Source organism: Peromyscus eremicus, chromosome 6 (assembly GCF_949786415.1).
Source record: "Peromyscus eremicus chromosome 6, PerEre_H2_v1, whole genome shotgun sequence".
Taxonomy (NCBI): domain Eukaryota; kingdom Metazoa; phylum Chordata; class Mammalia; order Rodentia; family Cricetidae; genus Peromyscus; species Peromyscus eremicus.
In genome coordinates, this window is record NC_081421.1 from 72,758,453 (window position 1) to 72,779,496 (window position 21,044).

The following is a 21,044-nucleotide window of genomic DNA, read 5'->3' on the forward strand; positions in this document are numbered from 1 at the left end:
AAATTTCAGCCAAACGTCAGAAGCAGCTTAATAACAGATCTAACAAAAAACTCAAAATGCCTTCCCAAGGAAATGCATCAACAAAGGCTGGATACGCACTGAAGAAAATGCCAGAAAAGATAGGAACAGAGCATCATGGATCTCCCCATGTTTTAAATCTATGATTCTATCACTGTTTTGAAGTTAAATTTGATAGTTGACATACAGTCATTATATGATAGTATAAAACTGATGGCTCAAATAAAATAAATCATTCCATGCCATAGTGTTTAGAAATAGTATTATGAAAAAGAAATCAACCCAGTTCTACTTACTAAAAAAATACAGTGTTGGCATTATACTGTGGTACTGTTAAAACTTCACAGTTTCCTAGCACTTTATTATGAAACGAGAAGGGATTGTTCTTTGTCCTTGTGCTAGCTTTTGTCCTTATGCTGTACACTTGTCCCTGGAAAAGATGGACTGGAAGGTGGAATAATAAACCCTTGCCATCTGTGGTGAGCCTCCTGTGCCATTAAAGGGAATCCTAGGCTGTTCTGGTGGGCTGCCAACATTCCAGGACAAAGCAGTCAGATCTAAGCTGGGCCTATCTATTTCTTCTATCCACCCAGGCTCAACATGGCTTTATCTGCCTATCCCCTTATTATTCCGAACTCCCTTAATTGCCTGAGCTCTTTCTACCCACAAATAGTTCCATGAACTGTATTCAAGACCAATGTAGACCAAGTAGAGATCTCATCTATTCCTGCTTCTCACAGATTAACAGCTAATAAACACCATGCACTGCTCTCTCCTGCAGACCTCTTCTTAAAATACAGAGTTCGGTTTGCCAACATTAGTGTATTTAAAGCCTCCAAGATCCAGGGAAGCCTTTAGAAAGAGAAATGTACAAGTAAAGCCTATTCAGAAAGCAAATTTTCCAACACAAAGAGACCGTCAACGTATCAGTGGCTCATCTGACAAGAATGCCAGGGGGATTATCATCACTTAAAGGGAGAAGGTATTTGTTTTCACTTAAAATAAAACCTCCCACTTTATTCTTAGCATATAACAGAGCTGAACAAGTGGATTAGTTAAGTAGAAGGTCAGAGAGCATACCTTTTTCAGTAGGAAAGATCTGCTTGCTGAGAGGCACCTCATGCCCTTTGGGATGACTTCATGATAGAGGGACATATGCCACTGTGATTCCATTCAACTTTCTCCCCACAGTCCCCGAGCCTCCACTTCCTGACACAAAAGAAACAGCTTTAAAATAGTAAATACTCAAAAACTTTACTCACAACTTTTAACAGAGCTCCAAAACAACATTCTGTTTTAAGGATATTGCATATCATCAACAATATGCTGGAAGTCCCCCGGGTAGTTATTTCAGTACTTCATATAGGGACATAGTTGAATGGTAAAGAGATAGAGTGCGTACAGTCCGATTTACAGATCATCCAGCATGAATAAACCAGAAGCTGTAAATAAATGTAATTTAAAAATATTAGGTATTTTCTAAAATCTGACAGTTTATGGTTCTCCCTGGTCATTTATTTATTGGGTTGCAAATGAGGATAAACATTTGGTGATATGGAGTGTTCTTTTTGCCTGTTGTATACTTTCTTTTTCCTTTGGGTGGGTATTTCTCACTATAGTAAAAACTTGAGTGTACTTGTTTACTCTCCTCCTATTTCTGTTGCCCCACTCTTCTCTGTTGACTTGGGAGACCTTTGAAGTCACATCAGCTTGACAGCTTCATTGAGCCTTCCACACTCTGGATGTGGAGTTGGCTCTGGGGCAGGATGTGTCAGCCATGATGAGGTAATGGTGGTGGCATGAGAAGCAGTCAGTGCTACTCTTTGCTCAACTGTACTCATGATAGCCTTGACCTTAAATACACTTTATTATCATGCCCATTGAGCTTCTTTGGAAGGAAAACCAGAGCTGAATTTCACTGTGGTTAGGGACTTGTTTGTGATTGATCTGAATTAGTTTCCTCTGTTCTTCCTTCAGCAATGTAGCAGCATCCGGACCTTGGACTTTGCCAGACTGATTTAGCCTAGTGGTGTGCGTCTCAATGCCTGTCGTATGTCAGACAACTCACCTTGCATCTTCAAATGTCAGGGTATGTTTGTGGTTACTTACAAGTTGATTTTCTGGCTGTTCTCCTTCCAGAACTGGACTTGAAGCCATCATGGAGACCTATGCATTCTGGAGACCTCCTGTGCGCACACTGACTTTTGAGGACTTCACCACCATGCAAAAGCAGCAAGGTAAAGCTTTGGGTGAGGCCTCTGCTGTGCAGATGACTAGGGATGGGGGAGCTGGACTGATCATGGCACAGCTGGTCCTAAGCCAACACAGGACTTACATGGACTCTCTGGAAACAAAAAAAAACCTTATAGCTCCATGAATAACAAAAATCACCACTGGTCCTGCAAAATGAGCTGGACCCAGAGTCAGCATGTCCTTTGTATTCAGAATTCTTTCCTAAAACTATAGATTTGTGTGATATTACCTTTCCTTTGCTGTTGATAACATACCATGATCAAAAATAACTCAAGGAAGAAAAGAGTTTGCTTTGGCTAATGGTTTCGGGGAGCCAGAGTCCATAATAGCAGAGAAGACATGGCATGTGGGGGAGGTCAGCTCTCAACCACACACAGGAAGCAGAGGTAAGGACAGGCAGAGAGGAAAAGGCTCAAAGCCTGCTTCCAGTGATGTGTGTCTTCCACCAAGGCTGTACCACTTGAAAGTTCCACAACCTCTCCAAAGAATGTTATAAACTGGTGATGATCTGTTCAAATACATGAGCCTACAGGAAATATTTCTCATTTAAACCACCATGCATGGCTTCTTCCTTCCTCCCTCCCTCCCTCCCTCCCTTCCTCTCTCCCTCCCTCCCTCTCTCCCTCCCTCCATCCCTCTCTCCCTCCCTCCTTCCTTCCTTCCTTCCTTCCTTCCTTCCCAGTGGTACTAGGAATATAACCTAAAGTCCTGTGCATGCTAAGCAAATACTCTGCTGTAAACCATATCTGCTGCCCAATGGTTATTTATCTATGATAGTGATCACAATTGAATCATTGTAACTACTGCTAAGCATTCACATAGGCCTTATCATTTAAGGAGACCATAATAATATCTTCATTTACTCCTCATGGAGACCTCATCAGTTTTCTTATTCTAGATTTTTAGTGCCAAAAGCTTCAGTTCTCAACTGAATGGAATGAAGTCTCACATGAGAAGGGGCTGCTTAGAGCCCTTCATAACTTGGTTACATGTAAGCTAGCCTTTTTCCCCCCTGTTTGAAATAACAGCCCTGTCACATTGGTGGGTTATGTGGATTTTGTCCCACTTGTGATTTTTTTCCCTCAAATTCCCAATCTCCCTCCCCTTGTAGCTCAGGTTAGAAAATTTCGGTGAGGTGTACAAAAGGCTCAGAGGATTTCGACTCCTTCTGTAAGTTCAGCCATATTCTGAGGCCCATCCACCTGGGTTCTTAAGTTGAAGTCTCCCAGAGCATAGGATTGTTTATATTTCTTTTTCCAGCCTTCCCCTTCCAAAAGGTGACACTGGGCACAATTTTCAGATTGAGTTCATTCTGTTCCAGGAAATTCTCATCATCGACAGAAGCCTAATTTTTGAATTTCTAGTTACTTGGGAGGCCATTCCAGGACTCTATAATATCTGATACCACGCCCTTCTCATGGGAGAAGCTAATACTTTGCACACTGATGTCGGTTTGTGACCAACATTGCTGAAATATTTTGAGTTTTAAAGATGGATATAATTGTAGCATAGACTCATGTCAGAGTGCCTCCTGGTACAGCTGCTTGCAAGGCTGGGTCAGGAGGATCACACGTATAAAGCCTGCCTGGGTTACAGAGCAAGTTCAAGGCCAGCTTGTACAACTTAGCAAGACCCTATCTGTCCCATTTTGCTTTTGTTGCTATGCTAAAACATGAACTAAAAGGAATGTGGGGAGGAAAGGGTATATTTCAGACAGGTTATAGTCCATCATGGAGGAAGGTAACTCAAGGCAGGAACCTGGAGGCAGGAATTGAAGTAGAGACCATGAACTCTACTTACTTGCTCACACAGAAGCTCATACACTGATCTCCTTCTTATATAACTCAGGACCACCCTTATACAACTCGGGCTGGCACTACCCACATCACTCATTAATCAAGAAAATGCCCTACAAGATGCTCATAAGCCAATCTGATGGAGGCAATTCCTCACTTGAGGTTCCCTCTTCCCAGGTGACTTGAGTTTGTGTCAAGTTGGCAAAAATTAATCAGCACCCCACACCCATGCACAAGTAAAAAGGGGACTGGGGATTTGATTAAGTTCTGGAGCATTTGTATAGGGTGCTTGAGGACTCAGCTTCAATCCCCAACAAACATGACTCAAGTTAGGCAGTTTGAATCAAGTTCTTAGCATTACTTCTTCTTGTGTTAACCTTCTTTCAGTTTCTCAGCCTTTTTGGCTGAGTTTTTCTTCTGCATGCTACTGAAGAACATAACAAATTCTTGTAAATATTTACTGAGACCAGGTATTTAAAATCCTAGTAAGCTCTCAGTGTATGCTAAATAGTTGTCATGACTTGATGATCACTGTCCTTGACATCCTTATGTCTTACTTCCTTTGTACAAAAGTGTCTGACATGAAAGTGAATGGTAACTTGTTTCTCTGATGATTAAGTATTTGAAACATGATAACAACTTTTGACAGGGCTCTGTTAGCATAAGCAAACCAGCATTCCCTTCTCATTCTTCCATGGTTCTACCACATCCGAATAGTCCGTTCAGATTCGGAATCCATCCACGGATTAAATAACTGACTTGGTCAAGAACAGCAGGGCCTAATTGTCCCTAGAAACAACCTCACGGATGCCCGAAAATGTGCACAAATGGGTATGTTTGAGTCTAATCAATCTGACAGCCAGGATTGACCATCACATGTGAAGAAGGTGACCGAAACAATAGACAGAAAACTAAGGTCTGTTATAGCCAAATATAAGTGGTCCTGTCATTCTCTGATGGATATTTTAAACATAATTTGTGCCTTGTTTCCCCCATATATGCAGTAGAGATATCTGTATGATAAAACTGAACTTTCATGAGTACTGATCCAAGTGATTTGACAGCTGTTGTTCTGAAAGGAATGATCCTGATTGCACCACAGTTAGTATTTTATCTCCCTCGGTGGAAACATGGAGACCTAGCATTTCAGAAGCCTCCCTTCTGCTCAAGGGCTAGCAAACATCATGGCAGATTTCAACACCAGTGGATGTTTCAATGTTGGTCAGTAATGAAAGCATTAGAATTATGGAGGGGTCCTGTAGGTGACCGGATTTTCATTCATTTGATTGGTAGTAGTTAGAAGCTGGCTAGTGGAAGAGTTTATATACTTGACAAATCATATTAGTTAGATATTGAGGGGCTGGGGAGAATGCTCATCAGTTAAGAACATGTACTGCTCTTGCAGGGGACCCAAACTTGGTTCCCAACACCATGTTATATGACCCACAACTGTCTATAACTCCAGCTTCATGAGATCTGACTCAGCACTCATATGAGCACATACCCTATCCCTACATATACATATAATTAAAGATAAAAATATTTGAAATATTGAGAAAATAGCTTAATGGACATTAATTTTTGAATTGTGAAGTCATTGCAATGATTCAAAGATGACTAATTTACACAGATCCTTTTGAGTGTAGGAATAATGCAGATCCTCTGGCACACGATTATTAAAAAATACTGCATGCATTTACTTTTAGGTTATGTGTATTGGTAGGTATATGTAAAACAAAACATGGATTTTATGTTTTAAGGTTAGAGTTTTATTCCTAGAATGTCTCAGAGGTATATATAAATATTCTGAAAATCTGAAAATTCTTCAAATTTAGAATACTTCTGGTCCCAAGAATTTCAGATCAAAGATACTCAACCTGTAATTGATAACACATTGTACTTTTACTCTCTAAAGCAGTGGTTCTCAACCTTCCTAATGCTGCAACCCTTTAATACAGTTCCTCATGTTGTGGTGACCCCCAACCATAAAATTATTTTCATTGTTACTTCATAACTGTAATTTTGCTAGTTACTAACCATAATGTAAATATCTGATATGCAGGATATCTTGTATACAACCCCTGTGAACTGGTTATTTGGCCCCCAAGGGAGCTGCGATCCACAGGTTGGGAACCACTGCCCTAAATTTACTTAAGCTTAATGTGTTCAAAACTGATGTAAGACCCTCTCTTGAGAGAAGGATCCCACAATGACTTGTCATCAAGAATGTTTCTCCCTGCCCCATCCTCATAGCCTATGGTTAATGTTCTCAAATCTGTTCACATCTCTAATCTCTCATGCCACCACCTGGCTCTGATGTATCATCATCTCTCACCTGACTGATTATGATGTCCTCCATAGCATCTATATTCTGCTCTAAGACATTCTTCATATCATGGTTCTGGTCTGTGTTTCAAAGCAGACATCTACTCATACCAACTCTATACCCTTTCTTGCTTAAAATTCTTCAGCGGCCACAATTTATTTTTGTCTGCTTAATGTAGATCTAGTGACCTCTAAAATAGAGATAGAGAATGAAGATTGGAGAAACTGGTACCTTAGGATAAACTATTTACAAAAGCACCTAGGCTTTACAAAGTACTCAAGGCTGTTCCATACATCCTTTAGCCTATCCCACCTCCCCCCCCCTCCGCCCCGAGTCATTGTTTCTGCTTTCATTTTTCTGACATGCTGTGCTCTTTCCTGTCACATGCTGTTTCCCTGCCTTGAAGGCTCATTTTCACTCACTTGCTTTCTTAGTACTATCCCTGTTTGAAATCTCAGCTCAAGTAGCATTTCCTTGGGGAATTTTCTCTGCCATTCGCAGTAGGCTAAAGCCTTCTAGGGCAACCCCCTACCTGTTTCATTCTTCGTTTAACATCTTTTACTGATGTTTTTCTCAGTACTTTCCCCACATGATTAAATTCCTGGGTCCAGGCATAATATCTAATTCGCATTTGAAACTCGCATAGGGATAGAATGAGTACACAAACTCTTTTAGGTGCTATGTTGGGGAATATTGTTAATGTGCTTGCCAAGGATTCATCAACTTTATGTTCAAATTCAAAGAGAAAGGAGATTAGTGAAAAACAAAAATAATAATAACTAATTAGTTGGTGGAGGAAGGATGGTGAAAATCTAGTTGTCCCATAGCACTGTAGGGAGACTACAGATGATGTCAATGTACTTTGTACTAAACACTAAACAGAAGGATTATTAATTTTTTAAAATTTGGTTCTTATTTAAAAATTATGTATTTTAAACATATTTCCCCTCCCTCAACCCTCCCAGTTCCTGCCTATCTCCTTTCCTACCCAAGTTCATGTTCTTCCTCTCTCTTTTCCTCTAAAAAAAAAAAACCTCCCACAAAGCCCCAAAAGATAAAGTAAAATCAAAAGAAATAAACAAGACAAAAACCACCACGACAAAATGAATGTTTGAGGAAATATATGTGTTAATCATGATTTAAAAATTATAGAACATAGACATGTATCAAAACATAATGTTCGTATTGGTGAACACAAAGAATAGGAAAGTGAAGTGATCATATTTGTCTGCAGGTGTTTGGCCCAGAAGGAGAAGATGGTCACTACCATCTTGGTAATCTATGAACCCCACTTTATCCTGGGCTTCCCAATGTCACCCTGTCAAGACCTTGCCATTGTTTATTTCTATCTTTTGAAATATAACTTTCTTTACATCTTTTAGCTATTTGGCCATGCCTCATAAACCCAACAGAATATAGCACCTTGATATTGTAACTTGCTCCTTTTTTTATCTTCATATCACTTGTGAGTTTGCACTTGGTTCTCAGAATCACTTTCCTGTTGTAATCATTTTTCAGATATATTTCCATATATCTTTCCCATGGACTTAGAAATATTTAAAAAATTCTTTTGTTATGTTTATTGTGTGTGTCTGTGTGTGTGTGTGTGTGTGTGTGTGTGTGTGTGTGTGTGTGTGTATGCACGCGCACATATGCACCCATAATCATATCCACATCATTTTGGACAACTTTGGGAGTCTGTCTTCTCCTTCTATCATTTGAACCCTGGTAATCCAACTTAGGTCAAGGTCATCAGGCTTGGTGGCAAGACCCTACACTTGCTGAACCATCTTGCCCAGTCTTAGACATTTTTTTTAAACAGTGGCTGTTTTTCTATTCTCTACATTGCATTTCTTGTTTGGTATAAGTGTGCATATGTGAAAAGTCATCTTTTTGAAAAACCTCCTGCCCTTGTATCTAGTTATTTAATTTGATCTTATTGAGGAGAACCAGGAAAGGACAGAAACTCCTCTACTTTGCATCATCATTTAAGAGATTGTGTATTTTGAAATGAAGGCAAGTAGCTCATCATACCTTCTTTTTAGCAGAGCCAGGTATTTGTCAGGCACCCAAACAGTTCAAATACCTTGTTACTGCTTGTAGCCAGAAACTTTTCTCTGCCCTGCCCTGGTCTTGCCGTCCCACAGCCACTTTTAAAACCATCACTCAGAGGCTTAATATTAATTACAAACTGTTTGGTATATGGCTCAGGCTTCTTGCTAGCTAGCTCTTTCAGCTTAAATTAACCCATTTATATTAATCTATGTTTTGCCACATGGCTGTGGCATTATCCATGTCCCATTACATCTTGCTCCCCCAGGCAGTGCTCAGTGTCTCTCCTCACTCTGCCTTCTTTCTCCCTGTATCTTTGCTTGGATTTTCCACCTGGCTCTATTCTACCTTACCATAGGCCATAGCAGCTTCTTTATTAACCAATGGTAGCAACACATATTCACAGCATACAGAAAGACCATCCCACAGCCCTCCCCTTTTCTGTCTAATCAAAAAGGAAAGTTTTCCTTTTAACATAGTAAAATTACGTATAACAAAACAGTTATCAAGCAAGAATTACAATTACAATATTTAGTCTATTTGTATTTGACAAAATTAAAGAAAATATTCTATCATCTATCCTATCTTACTGAGTCTAAAGTTTTGTATCTAATTTACCTTTGTCATAACTAAGGAAAACTATAATTATAATTATTTAGTCTTCAACTCCATCAAAGACCCCAGAAGGATATAATATTACCTGAATAAACAGGAAGTGCATTGTAAGCAACTTCCAAAATTCTAGAAATGACAGAGATATCTGTTGCCTGGATAGTCACCCAAAGTTCCTCTGTAACATTGGGACATCTATCTTCAGCTTACAGGTCTATAGTCTCTGGCATACTTTTCCGTGAAGCAGGAAATTGAAGGACCATTTCACCTATCTTGGCAAAGTTCGTCAGTCACTTTTCTCTACGACCTGCAGAATGTCTGGCAGTTTCTTTTGTGAAGCAGGAACCTAAAGGACCATCTCACCCTTTTTTGGCAGAGTTTGGTGGTCATTTTCTCATGGGTCCTGCATGTCCAGTTCATACAACATACTGTCAAGCAGTCCAAGCAAGAGCAGTTTCTTGCCCAAATGGCTGGGCTTGCCACATTGAAAGCAACTCCGTAAGGAGTTTCTTTGATGCCCATCATCTTTGAAGTAAATTGGTGCTGCCAGGAGCAGATGTATCTCATTTTCATGAAAAGCCCTATGTTAACAAAATATTTAAATGCCATATTTTATAGGTCTTTGCAGTATTTGAAGACCCTCTATCTAAAATGTATCTCTATATGATCCTGAAAACATACTTCACATATCTACAAATTTGATTGTTATAAATGACTAACTACTAACCTATGTTTTTTGATTATTCTAAATAGTCTATAATAATAGCTTTAAAAATTAGAACTTTACCTTATACTTTAAATGAACTGCATAGGTACAATACCTTAAGCAAAAATAGAAACACATACACAATATGTTGTAACAAAAATAACCTTAACTTTGTATCAATATACAAAAATTCTTTAAACAACTATAGCAACGCATATTCACAGCATACAGGAAGACCATCCCACAGCAACTGCTGGTCAAGGGCTTCATCCACAGCTTCCATCTGACAAAAGGATTTCTATGCTCTTCTCCAGATTTACCCTAATATTCCCAGACCTTCAGATTCATAGTAAAAAAAAACAAAAAAAAACCCCATAGAATGAGAGATACATATCAATTAGAACTTTATGTAAATAGAAAAACATAGCGAATTAAAAAGCAATTCATTGGCTTGTAAAACAGAAAAGATTCAAGAAGGACTTTAGCAAGTTCTTTAGGCAAAGCCTAAGTAAAGGGCTTAAGCAAGTTCACTCTGGCCAGAATGTGCCCCATTTCTTTACACTCTGCTTTCCTCCATGGTGACTTTATTCCCAATTGTCCCCTGTGATAGCTTAGAAAATATCCTTGGCTGTAGATATTTTTGCTTCATCTCTAAGGGGAAAGGGCATGTGCCTCTGATCAAGGGCTTTTAGCAAAATCTCACCACATCTCATTGATTCTAATTAGGTCCCCTCAGAATCAATTACTGTAGTGGTGGGGGAAATCTGACACTTTGCTTTCCAGGCCTTTCCTGGAGATAAAGTGTGAGAGTGGAAGAAAGCTGGGTTCCTGGAAAGAATGAAAGCAAGCAAGCAAGCAAGCAAGCAAGCAAGGAAGCAAGCATTGTTCCCTCCAGAGAAGCAGATTAAATGACAATAACAATAGATGCATGTGACAACCAGCAAGGCTGAAAATGAGCATGGAAAACAAGTGAGGGAGGCTAGGAAATGGGGGTGGTATGTCTAGGGAATGGAGCAAAATAGGACCTGGTACAGAGCAGAGTGATTGGATGAGGCTACTTGAACGAGAATAAACTTGGAGCTGAGCAGGACTTTACATTTTACAGAAAAGGATGAAGGAGTTTTTCATCTTTCTATGATAGAAACCAGACAATTCCCATTAGGACCATGATGCTCACATTTGCATCATGAGAAAAGTTCTCATTTCAGCTGATGATAATTTCTCAGTTGCCATGCTCATTAAACTTTATGGCCTATGGGCTTCTTCACTGGGATCAGTTCATGGGCTGCTGATGTTTTACCTCATACATGTCTGAATACATTGGGAATCAGCACTCTTCAGGGACAGATGCCATCAAGTTATAAGGAGAGAAGAGTCTAGCCGGTAGAACAAGTAATTACATGGAAATTTATTCTTTATTCATCCAGATGGGGTTTTATCTTATTGGTTGTGTGCGTGCGTGCGTGCGTGTGTGTGTGTGTGTGTGTGTGTGTGTGTGTATGTGCACGTGCGTGTGTGTAGCACAACAAAACAAGTAATTACATGGAAATTTATTCTTTATTCATCCAGATGGGGTTTTATCTTATTGGTTGTGTGCGTGCGTGCATGTGTGTGTGTGTGTGTGTGTGTGTATGTGCACGTGCGTGTGTGTAGCACAACAAAATAAACTCAAAAGGAAGCTGCATGTGAAAACCCCCATGTTACAATCTGGAAGTGATCAATTTAAAGATGCAAAAGTCAGCAGGTTTGGTATTCAGGATTTTCACGGACACATTTAACTTGTCTTCATGGTACACAAGTGTATTCTAGGTTATTGTCCTCATATGGGCTCACCACTAAATATGCATTCTTGGTTGTTTTGGCTCTTAGCCTTGAATATTGGCATAAGTTAATGTGGGATATGCATTTTAATGTGTGCCTCCTCACTTTGGTTCCTGAGAAAAATAGGATGTAGGGAGCTGGAATGGTGGAGATTAATTCTGGATTACCTAAGAATATGAAGTTATTAATGGCATTATGTTTTAATCCTCTCTCAGAAGTGGGCTACGATCTCTGAGGACAATGGGGAAGGCACCAGTGTACTTACTTGTATTCAATCAGTTCTGCTTTGCTTGATCTGAGAAGAAATAGAGCCATGGAACAGCTCATTTCCTTCATGGGCTCACGGAGTAGGGAGAATGGACAGTCCATTCAAGGAGGAACTAGAGTACTTTTGGGAACATAGCTCAGGTGGGCCCAGAGCTGTCAATTAGCTATGTCTTCCATCATCCACACATTATTCCACACATCAGCCTGAAATAATATGGCACATACATCTTGTGACATCATGCTCATTAGTGTGTATAGAGGCCAAGATGCCCTGCTCTCCCTGGACAGAAGCCAACACTTGTGAGCCATCTCCATTGGAGTGAACATTCTTCAAGGTTTCTTTTCCCATTCTTTACTCGTTTTCCCATGAGAGAACACATTTAATGTCTACATGCCAAAATATGGTCACTTTGTAATTTCTCAAAACATCCCGGGAAAGGTAGTTATGAGAAATCCCACTTATATAACTATGGAGCCTAAAGTTTGGAGAGGCTAATTAACCAGGGCCCCATTGTAAGATAGCAGGAACTGGAATCAGGGTCATTCGTGTCTACAGTCCACATTTGTCTATTAAGCAAATTTATATCAAGATGCTCAGAGAACCCATGACCTCGCAGGGACAGAGGAGACAGGGTGAAGAAGGGGAAACTACAGTGGACGGAGAGGCAAGCTTTACTTGAGAGGCAGTCCTGATCAGCCCAGCCTGGCTTCCCACATTGCCCTGGCTTTTTTGTGATGAGAGGTCTCTGCTTAGCCAAGTGTTGAAATGCACAGGGAGGGTGGGCTGCCTCCTTAAGCTTATTTAGCACTTGGCTGGCACTCCCAATCTTGTTTAACATTTGACAAGCCATTAGATCATAAGAGAATAAAGACTTCTCAGTATCTCAGTTTGCTTTTCTACAAAATGAATACCACAGCCCCCTCTCTCTATGTGGACTTTGAGAACTAGTTATTATCTGTATTGAGTACTTTAAGTGCATAACAATGTTTCTTCAAAGTGGTTGGAAGCAACGGGACCCTCTTTTGGACAGGCTTCCTCTCTCCTTCAAACACTAGCTCATATGGAAGCTCCCACCCCCCTGCAACTCAGCAGGCCACCAAGTCTCATTTCCAGTGAATGTCATTTAAAAGCCGAAGCAAGCTGACTACAAACTTTTTAACATGTGCCTCTCATCTGCTCAGCAGAAACCCCTGTAACTTGTTAATAGTTCCCTTCTTCTTCTTCTCTTTTTTTTTTTTTTTGTAGTGAAACCAATTGAGGCCTTAAATCAGTACCATTCGTTCCATCTTGGGCCATCTGAGAAAACCATTTAGAGTTGTAGAACGTCATCTGCTTCATCATGCACTTCCGGTGGCAGGGCTGAGGCCAGCGCCTGATGGAGCTCACCTACAACAGGATAGGACAGTGTGCAGAACAGGTGGTCTCCTCGGGGGCCACATAAACACCAGGCTAGGGGGAGCAGGACTAGTTTTCAAAGACAGGAGACTATATTCATATCTCGTAAAGCACCAATCTCTTTACAGCTGGAGTCAAGTTTCTCCATTGTGCCATGACATTTACTGCAGTAAAGTTCATGGCATTCAGGGTGGGAAAGCAGAAAATGCATATAAGATGCCTCAAAGAGGGGGAAAAAAATCAATCTCTGAGCTTTCTGTAGGTTATAGAGGCAGAGGAGGCCATCCAGCTACTCAGCAGCAGGAAGCATGAGGTGGTCTACTTCTGCTTCTGGAATCTTTCCTTTCCAGGACTCCCTCATTATATTAAAATGATTCCTTGGAAAGCACTTGGAGTTGACTATTCACACTTCCTTTAATCCTTAGACACAGCTACAGCATGGAAAGGAGGGAAAGTGAGGCTCACTGGTTCACACCCTTGGTTCCACAGCTGTGGAGAACTCAGGTAGACTTCACAGTATGTGATAGTAAACTTAAGAGAAGCTCCTCCCACTGTGACCAGCTGCTTGTAGTCTTGGACAATGTTAGCCTTATCATAGACTGTTGAACAAAGATCATTTTAGTTCTTTTATAGGAATTTGTTATGAAAAGAGATTTTTTTTCTGGTATGGCTCTAAAATTAGCTGATTGGGTTGTCTTTAAATTCCAATTGGTTCTGAATGTTCACTGAGGGAAATTCCTTTGGTCATGGAAGAGATGATATTAATTGAGCTATAAAAATTTAGTTCTGAACAAAATACTAAGAAAGCCAAATCTTTGCTTCTGCTACCAATACTCTCACTTTGCTTGTGGATCTAGGCTGAGGCTTTTTGTTCCCTCTACCCACACCTTCCCTTCAGAGAATATTATAGATATTTTCTCAATACATCTGGAATGCTTCTAGTTTTCTTCATTGATTAAAACAAAACAAAACTCATTGCTGTTTTTTTTTTCACCTGAAAAGTCCTTCCCTCCTTATAATGCTTAGTTTCTTGGAGCCTCAATGAGAGTTATCGGTAACCTAAGACATGCTGCCTTGAAGGACTATGTTTCTCAACAATTAGGAGAAGTACCATAATGGTGCATAGAAGGGAATTCATCAAGAACGATTCTAGAGAGGACAAAGCAGCCAAATAATCTGGAATTCAGTGAAGGTTCAGCTACTCCAAGCACTTATTGCCTTTGAAGTCCATTGAAAGAGGTAGAGAGTGGATGCTTCCTGCCCGAGAAAGATAGGTCTTGCAAAGGCCACCTTTGGCTTTCTTATCTGGAGAATATCTTTAAAAAAGGTTGACTTGGACTGGTTCTTAGTCCATTGGAGCCTCAACCATTTATACAGCCTGCCATCTACATGGCCAGTGATCAACACCTTGCAAGACAGATTCAGGGTCATTTGGAAATAGGATTTTGGAGTTATTCAATAGAAAATGCAACATCTGAACCTGAAATGTACGTCTTCAAGCTCTGCTCCATATACATAGATTCAGGAACCAGATGGAGCCAGCAACTTGTTTTCATAGGCCCTCCAGCTGATTCACATGTGCAACAAAGTTTCAGAATCACTGGTCTTCATACTGTGAAGTAGGAACTCATATTGCATCATGAGCTTTCAACCCTGGCTGCACATTAGAAGAGCTTTGAAATAATGCTGACATGGAATTGTCATACCCAGAGACTCTCCATTAGTTGGTTTGAGGTGGAATCCTGGCATAGCAGCATTTAAAATTGGCAGGACCTTTCAGCTTCAGAACCACTGTTCTTACTGGATTCCTCATCTCTCATGAAGAAACTGAAAGCTATGGATATAATGGAGGCAAGTAGGGTTAGTGTGCAGAGCTGAGAGCAGAATCCATCAGCTAACATTTGGCTTAGTTTATGGCTAGTTTGGCTTCATATACAACTTTTCTTCCAGTCTCTCAGGTTTGGTGGGCTCCAGTAAAATATCAGTAGATCCCCAGGACTGTGATTTTGTTTCAAGTTAGTCCTGATTCACTTTACTCTATATCTTATAATTATGCTTACCAAGTGTCTTTGATACGATATGCCAGATCTCCAATTTAATATCCCAGATCCCACCACCCAGGTCGTTTTTCTGTGCCTTCTCAGGCCTAAGTCCTGACTTGGTACTCTGCTCCATCCCCATGAGATTACTGACCTGCTTTGGTATACTATTAAAGATTGCAAGATAGGAAACAGTCACTGGATAAAATCTACACCTTACACATTTGCCCTGAGCATGGGAAGGGCTGAGCTAGTAGTTTCTACTGCTGATCACTGTAAGTCTTATTAGGAAGTAACTTTGATGGTGAGAATAAAAAAACAAAACAAAACAAAAACAAACAAACAAAAAAAAAACATCAGAGGTTTGTTCTAAATTTTTAAAGTATGACTAAAACTATTACAGAAAGAAATGCAAAGACTAGTGATTGGTGTCATCCTTTGTCCTCTCTTTTGAAATGTGCACTCAAACATGTGACATCATCTTCTGATGTAAAAAGAAGCAATTGCTCTGTAAAAATATAGGACTTTTGGCCTAGACAGACTAATCTTAATCAATGGAATTTATGTTTTATTTTTCAGGAGGCAGTACAGGTACTTCCCCAACCACCTCCAGTACCGGGACACCATCCCCGTCGGCTTCTTCTCATCTCTTATCTCCATCCTGTTCTCCTCCAACTTTTCATTTGGCCCCCAATACTTTCAACGTGGGCTGTCGAGAAAGCCAGTTGTGTAATCTAAACCTCTCTGATTATCCACCATGTGCCCGCAGCAACATGGCTGCCTTACAGAGCTATCCAGGGCTGAGTGACAGTGGTTACAACAGGCTCCAGAGTGGCACAGCTTCAGCCACTCAGCCCTCTGAAACCTTCATGCCTCAAAGGACTCCATCTCTGATCTCAGGAATACCAACGCCTCCCTCGTTGCCTAGCAACAGCAAGATGGAAGCCTACAGTGGCCAGTTGGGGTCCTTCCCCACTTCCCAGTTTCAGTATGTCATGCAGGCAGGCAATGCGGCCTCCAGCTCCTCATCACCGCACATGTTTGGTGGCAGCCACATGCAGCAGAGCTCCTACAATGCCTTCTCCCTTCACAATCCCTACAATCTGTATGGATACAATTTCCCCACCTCCCCCAGGCTAGCTGCAAGCCCAGAAAAACTGAGCGCATCTCAAAGCACTTTACTCTGCTCTTCTCCTTCCAATGGGGCCTTTGGAGAGAGGCAGTACCTGCCCACAGGGATGGAGCACAGCATGCACATGATCAGCCCTTCAGCTAATAATCAGCAGGCTACCAACACCTGTGATGGCCGACAGTATGGGGCAGTTCCAGGCTCCTCCTCCCAGATGTCAGTACACATGGTTTAAAGAGCAGTCTAAATACCATGGAGGTCATGGCAGTCAAGACTCCAGAATCTCTGTGGGTGGATCTTCCTCTTTGGGAAACCCGTGCCTTGGGAAAATAGGAATTGTGCATTTGTTTTTGTTTTTGTTTTTGTTTTTGTTTTTGTTTTTTTTCTGGATAAGGAAAACAGAGAACAGCAATAGATACCACTGAAGGATCCTTCGAGTGCATCATCCATAACTCAGTGGTCATTCTTCTGCCTTCCAAACTCTTAGTTCTATAAAAGCATTGTGTATGACAGAGTGGCCTTGAAGAGACTGAATAATAATTTTATAATAATGTTGAAGGAGATGCTCGTATGTAGCAGCCAAGAAAAGTTACACATACAGGCACATGCACACACACACACAGACACACACACACTTACACACATATATTCATGCACACACATGCATATACAAAATAACACAAACACAGACATTCTATACACTGACTTTGAACTGGGTGAACTCTATGAAGGGAGGCCCAGAGTGGGTGCTTTCACCAAAAATCTGTCTGTATACAACCCTAGACGGATTGGGTCATCATTAGCCATTAGCCTTTCTCCCTTGCAGCTTACCATGTTTCTGGAATGAACCGTGTACCCTAGAACCTCTCCACATCACTGAGGTGGAAAGACATCGGTGGTACAACTGGACTTGGCTTCCTGAGAAAGGTTGCTTTTAAACTTTTGGCTCTCTTCATTCAGTGTGCCATCATTGATGTTCTAATGGTGCCTGTGGAAGGACAGGGTGAGAAAAGCTGGGAGAGAGAAAGAGAATCGAGAGCAGGAGAGAGTGGACAGCAAGACTGAGAAGATGTGAACAAACGAGGAGATGTAATTCACCAAGGAGAATTGTTTGGGTTTGTTTAGCCCCTAAAGTTATAGAAAGAATGATGGTGTTATTGGAGAGTAAGCCTCTTTGGGACCCAGCATATAGTCAAGGGTACCAATGAGAAGGGCTAGGACAAGGAATGCTTGATTCCACAGCTCTCAATAATGACCCAGGAGAGAGGTGCACTGTATGGGAGTTCTGTTCTACGGCATTCAGCCTGGCAGGGTGAGGGAAATGGGTGTGGAGAATGAAGAATGGTTTTATTTCCCAGGTGATACCAAAAACAGTCATGGAAGACAGGCCTGGCCTCAAATGCCAGATGCAAAGCCCTGACCTGGACGATCTTCCCCTGGTCCCATGCAAGAGAAACCCTGACACACCAGAAAGAATTGCAGATGGGTCTTCTGCCCTTTTTCTACCTATCTGTAGCTCTCCTTTTTTTTTTTTAATCAAATAGTTCATTGCATTCTGAAGTTTGGGGATTGTTTTTTCTTTCCTTTTCCTTTCAAATCCTTTAATGATAAGAAAACAAGTGAAGCTTGCTGCAAGCTAAAATTTTTAAGTGAAGTGGAAACGCAAATGATGCCGAGTAAGATAATACAGATATTATTAAGATTTTTTTTGGTTTTGAGGTGTTGTAGATAAATGTATTTATATGCCTAGTGGGGTATTCAATATTATGAATATTAAAAAGGGGGCAATAAAAAGGGTATGTAAAATATGTATGAAGAAAAGGTGCATAAAAGTTTGCCCTTATGCACGGAACTGTTTCTGAGTGCCAAGCACAGAAAGCCGCTAAATAAAATCTTTGCAATTGTTTTCCACGTGTGTGTTCATACAGAAAAATTAAATAACAGCCATGTGCATTTGTGTTCTGTCTTACAGTCAGTCAAATGCTTTCACATGTGTTATCTGTGAGTTTTTTTGTAGACATCATAAGGTCAATATTGTCCTCATTTTATGGTTAGTAGCTGAACTACTCAAAGGTTGGGTCAATTATCCAGGATTACACAAGCTGTCAGAGAGGGAACTAAGACCTGGAACTGGATTTTCACATTTAACAGGATGTTCACTTGCATTTTAGCTGTACAAATATGGTCAGCAACCTTTGAGGTTGCTGTGTGCCAGGAACCCTATTTCTATTTCTTTTATAATGACTCATCCTCCAACAATTCTGTGAGATGGGTGTGATTTTAATAATTATATTTGTAGATTTGAAAGCAGTTTTATAGAAGGTCAAATACTTGGCCAAGTTCCTCAGCTAGCAAGTGACAGAACTGGTAGGCTAATCTAAAATCTGTGCAATTAGCACTATGTTATTATGCCAGAGCATCGTGCCATTTGGAGAATCAGAAACAAAGATCTACTCTGAGAGCCCGAGGCAAGAATGCCCCTGAGGCTCGATTTTGCTTCATATGTTTGATAATAAATTTATACTTCCTTTGAATGCGTCGCTGAAGCATGGGAGGAGTGGTTTGGATCTGTCGTGCAGAAGTTCAACTTATAAAAACCAATGAAGTGTGAGCACTGTGCCATTTCCAAGCACTTTCATGTGCTCTATCAGGCAAGCCCCACAATATCCATAAAGGGTGAACGGGGGAGAAAGTCTTTCTTGTAAACAAGAAGTGGAACTATGACACCTGTGACCTGACCTGCTTATGCAATTAAAAAACAACAGAGCAGGAGCATAAAAATCTACTCTTATCTCCACACTGCACTGTGTCCTACTGGATAGTCACACTGGTTACCCACGGACTCATTTTACTGGTGGTGTACGTGGGCAGCTTGGGATGCTGCCTATTGCATTCATTCTCTGGAATTGGAGCTAGGTTTGAGGGAACAAGATCTTAATCATTGCTTTGATCGTATAAAGAACTGAGAAAGTGGCATGTCAGTTAATCCCATTAGCCATCAAATTGTTGCCAAACTAGTTGACACAATGGCCAACTCAAGATCTCCACAAGTTTTAGGCTGGGCATGGCCTGTCTCAAAACACAAAAGACACTCTTATTAGGAAACCTTAAGTTACTTCTCCCCAGAATGGTGAGACAAAACTAACTACATGTGAAGCGTTTGGTTATTTCTTTCTGATTTATTAGTAGACCAAGCACTGTTCATTGGTTTAATGCTCTCTGAAGACCTAGGTAGTAACCATAATATAGCATGCAACAAGCTTGGCATAGACATTTCCATGCTTTTATTTAGAAAGAATAATAATTTAAACAATAATTTCTACTCTAAATTTTAGAGCACTAAATAAATATTTTTGTAATTTTGGCTTTTTTTAGAATAACCTAAACCACTTATGGCCATACCATAGTGCAGGTTTCATCTGCACCTGAGGATGTAATAGAAAGGATAGCATACACTGGACAAAGAATTTTTTAAGAAGGAGCTGGAGAGCTGGTTCAGCAGTCAAGAGCACTTGTTGCTCTTACAGAGGATCCAGGTTTGATTTGAAGCACCCATATGTTAGATCACAACCATCCAGAAACTCTAGTTGAAGGGGATTTGATACCCTCTTCTGACTTCTGTGAGAACCATACATGAATGTGGTGCACATACTTAAACACTGGAAAAACATACATAAAATGAATAAAAATGTAATTTAAAAAATTTGTCAAGAACATATTCTAATGCCAAACTAGTTGGAGAAAGGCCCATGAGACCTCAACCCTACACAAAAAAAAGAATATAGGCCAAAAAAGAATTCTGGGAGCAGGAGAAGTGGTCTTCTCCAGGGAAGAGCACACTAATTAGTTGTCCAATGCCAAATGGAAACATACATACAAATAACAGAGGAGCTGGACAGACTATACTTAGGGATATATATGTATACGTGTACACATACATGTAATAACACTTAGTGATTGAAGAGACAATGAATTTAAAGGAGAGAAGGGAGGGGCATATGGAAGGATTTGGAGGGAGGAAAGGGAAGGAATAAATGTTATAACTAAATCATATCTCAAAAATAAAAAGAACATATTCTTACAGTTTTTAATAAAATTATAAAACATTATTATATTTTATACCCTAGTTATCTACAAAAAGGTATTTCTTATAAGGATTATTCTTTTATAGGTTGAGATGATTCACTCAGCTATTTTTTCCCAAGGGAAAGCCCATTTTGTTTATTTGTAAATTCTCAATCCATAGGACAGATCCTAGGCTATCACTGATGCTCAGTACATAAACATTTCCGATGCTGAATTTGTCAACCAGATTAGTTTTTTTGGGGATAGTGCAGAATGATTTCATGGCTGAATCACAATAAGGTAAGTTAAATTATTAAAGAGATGTTGTTCTTTCATAAAGTATTCTGTTGTAGATAACTATAAATTTAATTTATATACCAGCTAGCACCATTGTATATAATGGAGTGTAAAAAACAAACATGTGTCATGATTGATTTATTTAGTGTGTATGTGCATGTGCATGTGTGATTGTAGATGTGGACAGAATATGTGTCTATGGAGACAAGAGGATGGCATCATATGTCTTCCTATCACTTTCTGTCTTATTCCTTTGAGCCAAAGTAT

General features: G+C 40.2%; 1 protein-coding gene across 1 annotated transcript in view; it reads left to right on the forward strand.

The window, feature by feature from the left end:
• The window catches only part of Tbx15 (T-box transcription factor 15), a 105,901-nt gene extending 89,251 nt beyond the window's left edge, over positions 1–16,650 (forward strand). Inside the window, exons 7-8 of the mRNA XM_059264918.1 lie at positions 2,158–2,255; positions 15,866–16,650. Of these exons, the coding sequence (XP_059120901.1) occupies positions 2,158–2,255; positions 15,866–16,650 (883 nt within the window). The remainder of the gene's footprint in view (positions 1–2,157; positions 2,256–15,865) is intronic.
• The last annotated feature ends 4,394 nt before the right edge of the window (positions 16,651–21,044 follow it).